The 7,554-nt window shown below is 35.2% G+C and overlaps 1 protein-coding gene across 1 annotated transcript; it reads left to right on the top strand.

Moving 5' to 3' along the window:
• Positions 1 to 23: 23 nt before the first annotated feature.
• LOC102584304 (casein kinase I-like) lies at positions 24 to 6,156 on the top strand. The gene is made up of 15 exons (XM_006354410.2): positions 24 to 559; positions 663 to 703; positions 1,337 to 1,406; positions 1,507 to 1,655; positions 1,732 to 1,827; positions 2,691 to 2,761; positions 3,397 to 3,458; positions 3,537 to 3,600; positions 3,702 to 3,786; positions 3,933 to 4,059; positions 4,179 to 4,252; positions 4,347 to 4,410; positions 4,978 to 5,114; positions 5,277 to 5,586; positions 5,696 to 6,156. The coding sequence occupies exons 1-14, from the start codon at positions 484 to 486 to the stop codon at positions 5,553 to 5,555; spliced, it is 1,395 nt and encodes a 464-aa protein (XP_006354472.1). The 5' UTR covers positions 24 to 483; the 3' UTR covers positions 5,556 to 5,586; positions 5,696 to 6,156.
• Positions 6,157 to 7,554: the final 1,398 nt, after the last annotated feature.

Here is a 7,554-nt window from a genome sequence, read left to right as displayed (position 1 = left end):
CTCCCCCCCCCCCCCCCCAAACCCCCATTTTTTTCAGCTTCCTGTATTTTTCCATTTCCATTTCTTCTGTCATTTCCTTTTTCTTTTTTCTTTTTTGAAAATCTTTTCAAGAATCCAAAATCCCTTTTAAGTTTTTTCATTTCTCATCAAGTTGTAATTTTTCTGTAATTTTTGTGTCATTCATTGGATTATTCTTTTATTTCTTTAGAGAAAAAGGGGGGAGACTGTTGTTTGGAAAAAAAAAGTTACTTGTTCTAAGTGTTTCCATATATATAGAACTGATATCAGGCTTTAGGGTTTTTGAAGATTTTTCATCTGGGGTCCCTCAAAGAAGTGATTTTTTGGTATTTTTGTTCTTTGGGGTAAGGTAGATTTTGCTGGATCTGGGGTAATTTCCAGATTTTAACTTCCTGATAATTTGTGGGAGTAGTGGTTGATAATTGATATCTGTTTGGTTTAATTGGGTTTGTTCAATCTTTAACTATGGATCATGTGGTTGGTGGAAAGTTTAAACTGGGACGAAAGATCGGTAGTGGATCTTTTGGGGAACTTTATTTAGGTAATATCAATGTGTATTACTTGATTGTTGTTAGTTTCAATTGTAGCTCAAGTTTTGTGGTATGGGGTTTGAGTTGACCTTGAGTTTTTTGCTTTTGTATCAGGGGTAAATGTGCAAACTGGAGAAGAAGTTGCTGTGAAGCTGGTGAGTGTGTTGATTAAAACATGGTGTCAGTTGTGTTAGAGATTGAGCTGTTTACTGGAATTGAATGAAATTTAGAATGTTGATTTGACTGAAGCTGGAAATTCGCGACGTAGTTGTGATGTCAAATGTCTTAAGATTGAGGCTTTCACTAGCTAAATAAAGTTAACCACAATAAAAAGGTTTAAAAAGATTGTGTCTGTCACTAGAAGATGAGAAGATCATTCTTTGTGTTATAAGCTTTCACGATATAAAACTTAAAATATGATAGATGAACATTGCTATTTTGGCTGAATATTCTAGTGACATTGTTTATTTGGCCCTTTTATTGGTGCTAGTTTGTTAGTGTGCATTTGTTGGATATAGCTTCTACTTCTGAAGAGTCTTGAATAATTTTGCTTAATTTGATCAGTGTATTTGTTTGGTAGTGACCTTATTGTGATATATCATGGACTTCATATGTAGTTCTTTCTCAGATACTGTCACCATCTGTTAAGTGTTTTAGAACATCATGAATGAGATTTCCTTGCGCTTTCCATGCAGGTGTCTGTTCCAGTGCTATGCTTAGTACTGTAGTTTGTTTTTTGTTGATACATTCGCTTTGCTGTTTCCAGAATCTAATTTTTTGGTTTACAGGAATCAACTAAAACAAAGCACCCTCAGCTTCATTATGAATCAAAGCTGTATATGCTTCTACAAGGAGGAAGTAAGTGATAGCTTCTACCTATGAATTTCAATGACTGTTATATTCTCTAGCTGCACTGATTTTCTTTTTCTTTTTTCAAAAATTATTTTCTTATTTTAAGCTGGAATTCCACACCTCAAGTGGTTTGGCGTTGAAGGTGAATACAATGCCATGGCTATCGACCTTCTTGGACCAAGTTTGGAAGACTTGTTTAACTATTGCAATAGGAGGTTCACTTTAAAGACAGCTTTAATGCTGGCAGATCAACTGGTAAATAGCCAAAATTATATACTGTTTAATGCATAATTATTGTAGCTGGTTGCCTGATACTTGTTCTCTGATGCAGATTAATAGGGTTGAATATATGCACTCAAGAGGATTTCTTCACCGTGACATTAAGCCTGACAACTTCTTAATGGGTTTAGGGCGTAAAGCAAATCAGGTGTGTACTTCATCATATGTTCTCTAAGTGTACATGTAGGTCTATGGTTGACAACAAGATTGTATGCTCCTATGCATTTGCACTTGATATTTTAGGAAAGTTCTCCACCTACTTGCTTGGGAACTAAATCACTGAGGAATTAGACAAGTTGGTTATCTATTAGGGTTTTGGGTCTACTGTACGAGTGCTCCTCCAGAATTTGTGTATTTGGACATATTGTAGCATGTGCTTGTTGAGCTGGAACAAGGAACTTCAATTTGTGATGGAAGGGTAACATTCTTTTTTTTGGGTTCCAGAACTCAAGAAGTCATATTTCTTCTCTCTTTCTCTCTGCCATTCCCTTCTCTTAGAGCTCCATGAAGTCAATCCCTGTGACATCAACCATTACATTCTTGTCCAAGAAGGATTTAGCCAACTAGCCAGGAGTGCATTTCTTTCAGTTTTCTGGAGCAATGCTCAAAATCCAGTGCATTGTGCAGTTGCATATTCTTGGACACATGTAATCTGTTGAGAGATTTTCCCCTTTCGTTAGTTTATGTTTTCTAGCATAATGCTTATGCTTGAACTGGGGTGGTAGAAGTTCTAATTGCCAACAAAATTCTGGTAATAAGCACTTGCAAATGGAAGAAATATTTCCTACCTGGAAAGGAGGATGAAGTTTCCTCTGAACTTTAATTCGTAAACAAAATGACTTAGCCTTAGCAAACCTGTCATCGGATCTTGCATGATGCTACTGCACATGAGGATTTTGTAATAACTTGATCAGCAGCTTCCTGTTTGTAAATCTACGTTTAGAACGAGTTAATGGATCTGATGGAACCTATGCATCTCTAAGATTTGGGTGTGTTATTTTGTTATAACAGGTATACATCATTGACTATGGTCTTGCCAAGAAATACAGAGATCTTCAGACACACAAGCATATACCATACAGGTATAAACTTTTTATGCTTCTCAAAGATCTCTTATGGTCTTCCATTTCTAGAAATTACAGTGGAATATTACTTGCTTAGGTGATTTGATAACTGGTCAATTCACCATAATATGTTAGTAATGATGATTGCTTGAGAAGCTGAAGGTTGAATGTTTTTCCAATTGTTTCTTTGGCGGCTTCATTTTTTGACCTTTTGGAGTAACGAGGATTTAAACTTTTGCTCGAACCTAGTTATGTCCTTCTCTGGTTTTTTAATATTTGCTCCTCTCTTTTGCATAAGCTAAATCAAAGAAATTAAAGCTGCACTAAGGGATGCGGAAAACCATCTTTTATAATTAGACTTGTGTAGATTTTGAATGCACATGGTGTACTATGTTATTGAGAAAATACAAAGCCGGATGGAATGATTTTTCCCTCCATTCCTGCTAGGATGCTTCTCTTATTTTGTTCTGTTCCTTTCTGTCTCAATGTACACTTCCAAGCTTCTCAATAGTTGATATTGAGGTTAAGAAACAAATTTGGAGGTTCTGCATTCTTATCAAGCTTTTCTTTCCTTGCCCTATCTTTATTAGTGTTGAGTGGATGATTAGAGCGTAATATGGATTGCTGAATGACTTGTTTGCTTCCTTTGACAGGGAAAACAAAAACCTCACAGGAACAGCTCGTTATGCTAGTGTTAACACCCATCTTGGAGTTGGTAAGTGAGGATGATTGTACACCAAGTACCTAGTAGTATGTTAAGCTTTACATAATCACCTCTCTTCCTTGTATGCAGAACAAAGCAGAAGAGATGATCTGGAGTCTCTTGGTTATGTGCTTATGTATTTTTTGAGAGGAAGGTTCGGCAGTTACAGATAAAGTTTATGTTTGGTGCCTGTTTCTTTATTTCCATGTGCATTACTTGTTTCTTACAATTAGCATATTTGATTGTGTTTTTTAGTCTGCCATGGCAAGGTCTGAAAGCTGGCACCAAAAAGCAGAAATATGACAAGATTAGTGAGAAGAAGATGCTTACACCTATAGAGGTAGTGACTTTATGTACATTATATTTTCCATGCCAAATATAATCTATCCTATAGAGGAGTACCGGGTCTTGTGAATATATCTGTCCTAAATTGTACTCTCTCATCAAACTGCATAAAGACATATTCCACTGGTCTCTGTTAAACAGGTCCTTTGCAAATCCTATCCCTCAGAATTCATATCTTATTTTCATTATTGCCGATCATTACGGTTTGATGACAAGCCAGATTACTCATACCTAAAGAGGCTATTCCGTGACCTTTTCATTAGAGAGGGTAAGTTTCTGTTTCATGATAGTTTCAATAATCTGTTTCCTCCTTTATCTTATCTCTTTCGCACTACAAGTATATTTCTGTAGTCTTATGCGACAAAATTATTTTTGTATGCATTGCAGGTTATCAATTTGACTATGTGTTTGATTGGACTATCTTGAAGTATCCCCAGATCGGCTCCAGTTCAAGAGCACGAGTCTGTCTTTAATCTACTCTTTGCTAAAAATTATCTACTGTTTGATTTTTGCATTCTAAAAGATCCCCTAATCTTACATTTTATGTGTTTTCAGCAACCTATTGCAAGATTACCTGTGAATCCGGGACCATCCATTGAAAGACCAGAAAAGATCCCTGGTACTGTTTCAAGAAACTTTGTCTTCAGAGAATAAGAAATAGCAGCTTAAATTCCTCATATGATTATTGATGTTTGGGCGGGCTCATGGTGCTTGTCCTTTGTCGCCAATCTAATCCATGCTTTTGACAAAATAGCCAATTATTGCAAGCAGAATAGCACTTAAAATCTCTAATTATAAGTAGTTTCAGAAGACCCACTTGAAACACATAAATGTAAGTTTGCCTGTGTGGCCCATTCAATGGCAGAGGGGGAGATGTACAGTGCTCAAGTATGTGCATTGACTAGAAGTTGCAGCTATCCCTGAGGATTTCTTAAATCTGGGGAAATGGGTGATGTCCAATTAATGATAAGAAGTGTGTCATATCATCCCCCACTCCCACCCACCCCCACACATCCAAAAAAAAAGATTGGTTCTGAAAAATAAAACCCAATACGAACTATAGGTGGTTGGGGCATTTTGTTTTGTTTCTTTTTCCTCCCGTGTTTTTTTTTTGGTTGAATTTTTGTCATCAATCATGTTACAGATTTGTAGGCTAATTTTAAGATTTGTCTGATCTCTTGTACAGTGAGGCAGGAAATTAAAGATAGGTTTTCTGGTGCTGTGGAGGCGTTTTCTAGAAGGAACATGCCTGGAACTGGTTTGCAAGGGGACCATTTGAGACATCACAGATCATCTGACGATGTACCATCATCTAAGGATATGGTAAGTAGCGAATGTGATATCTTTTATCTGCCTGAGGATTCCGTACAATATTTTTGCATCCTCTCAATTTACAAGCATCAGTTTGTTCCTACCTGGAGCTTTCTTGGTGTCTGACCTGCTCATTATAGGTTTATCTTCTGATGCACTTGTTAACATTTTCAGCAAGCTGATGCTGAAAGAGGCCGTGTATCTCGGACTGGTAGCACCTCGAGGAGGGCTGTAATGGGAAGCAGCCGGCCCAGCTCATCTGGCGAACCCACTGACAATCGCTCTGGTCGCTTAGGTTCAAGCAGTGGCCGCATTTCCACTACCCAAAGAGTACAACCTGGATTTGAATCCAAGTCTTCATCTTTTACCCGTGCTACTGCAACAAGAGGGGGTAGGGATGATGCTCTTAGGAGCTTTGAGCTACTAACTATTGGCACTGGAAGAAGGAAATGAGGCTATATGATGTCTAATATCTACCCCCAAGGTACCAAAACTTTTAACCGCTGATATAGTGATATTCAAGTACTATTTTCTTATTCTTGATATTAGTCCTCAGCTAATATGAACTTATCGTTACCGTCTTTTGCTTATAGTTGAGCAGCAGATTGAGCAGCTGTCTTAAGGACTTCCCAACAAGCATGCACTGATTCTTGCAATTTAACAGTCTTGCTGAACTTTCAAGAGATAGAGGGGTGTTTCTGTTTTGTATATTTGAGAATACCTCTCTAATGTGATGTTGTTGACCGGGATCTGTCTCGAAAAATAAAAATATTTCACATCTGGCCATTGCTCCCCTTTTTTCCACTGATGTGCATGGCTGCCATGCTCGCGAACGGGGAGGATGTTAGTGGTGAAAGTAAATAGCTCATGGTTATGCAGTGTAGTTCCGATTACTTAAGGGGCTACCTCAGTACTTTCTCTTAGTTGTGTGGTTCTTGTGCCCAGAAAGATTTTCATATACTTTATGTTATGTAATGTACCATCTAATTTTTCTTCCTATATAACTAGTTACTATGAACTTGTGTTGTCTTATTACATGTTGTTTCCTTTGCTTCGGTTACTGTATTACATGTTATTTTTCTCTTCTCCATTATGCTCGACATGATTGTTTCATTAAGCATCATATCGTAAAAAAAATAATCATGGGGTATTTTATTTTGACACTACTATTCAACTTGTTTATTTACTTCGTAACAACTTTAGACATGTGAGAAAGCTAGATAATAAATAAAAATGGTTAATGAATTTTGGGGGAAAATGTTTGAAGTTTAGGTAAAATGATTGAATTTAGCCACATATATATATAATTGAAGTTTTAGGTATAAATAATTGAATTTCAGCCACAGAAAACTTCAAATATCACGTGATTAAAGTCATTTCGAAATAGATTGATTTGCAAATTTTTATACTTTCGAGTATAGCTTAAATGGTGGCCCCAAAATTTAGTATGTGTATGCACTTTGTCCTTGTATATTGGATAGCTAAATACAACAATAATAGCATAATGTAATTCACGAGTGAGATTTTGGGAGGATAATGTTTTTGTAATTTTATCTCTATGTTATGAAGGTAAAAATATTGTTTCTGATAGATATATTGGGTAGCTAAACAAAGATCAAAAATTAAAATCGAGAATGCACTAATTTTGCAATTTACTCCTTTTCATATTAATTGAAAGATTTAGGTTTAGGAGGATTTACCTTCTTCTCATGGGAAAATTAGCAATTAAGTCATAATACCTAACATAAATACATAATTAGTCAAAATAACAACACTTTAAAATATTTATTTAAAATACCAAAATGACAATATTTTTATAAAATAATATGTATACAGATTTTAGTATTTTAAATTAATTTTATTTATGGAAAGAGTCCTATATTGGACCAAATTATATACCAATAACCGTTTAAAGTGAAAAAAAAATTAAACCAATACCATTAACCTTTTTTCATCACCATTCGCGTTTCTTCCCCAACTTTCACGTTTCTTTCCCACCTTTCACGTTTCAAGTTTATCTTTCTTCAAGGTGCTAAATTGTTGTTCATCAAGAAATTTTCTTTATTGTTAAACAAAATCTCTTTATTAATTCAAGCAGATTTCTCGGTTGGCAAGGTAATTTCCATTATCCATTTCGATTAGTTATTTAGATTTCTTTTGATTTGTTTTCAATATCACCGTTTATGGTTTATATTTCACATTGTACATATTACGGATTTTCCGTCAATTTTTCAATTTTATGCAAGTTTGTTTACATATTCATCTAATATTTATGTATTTCAATTAGCTATTTTGATTTGTTTTCAATATCACCGTTTATGATTTATATTTCGCATTGTACATATTATGAATTTTCCGTTAATTTTTTCAATTTTTAAGCAAGTTTGTTTACATATTCATGTAAAATTTATGTATTTTAGATTTTTAGTAGATTAAACAATTTTTTTTTGAT

The sequence above is a fragment of the Solanum tuberosum genome, unplaced genomic scaffold, assembly GCF_000226075.1.
Source record: "Solanum tuberosum cultivar DM 1-3 516 R44 unplaced genomic scaffold, SolTub_3.0 scf00174, whole genome shotgun sequence".
In the NCBI taxonomy this organism is placed as follows: Eukaryota; Viridiplantae; Streptophyta; class Magnoliopsida; order Solanales; family Solanaceae; genus Solanum; species Solanum tuberosum.
The sequence above is the reverse complement of the archived record's forward strand: the minus strand, read 5'-3'. Positions and strand labels throughout refer to the sequence as shown.

Excerpts from the sequence above, each read along its gene's own strand:
- LOC102584304 (XM_006354410.2), top strand. The coding sequence starts at position 484 with ATGGATCATGTGGTTGGTGGAAAGTTTAAACTGGGACGAAAGATCGGT. Across the intron at positions 704-1,336 it reads AAGAAGTTGCTGTGAAGCTG|GAATCAACTAAAACAAAGCA; the intron begins GTGAGTGTGTTG and ends TTTGGTTTACAG. Across the intron at positions 2,762-3,396 it reads CACAAGCATATACCATACAG|GGAAAACAAAAACCTCACAG; the intron begins GTATAAACTTTT and ends TTCCTTTGACAG.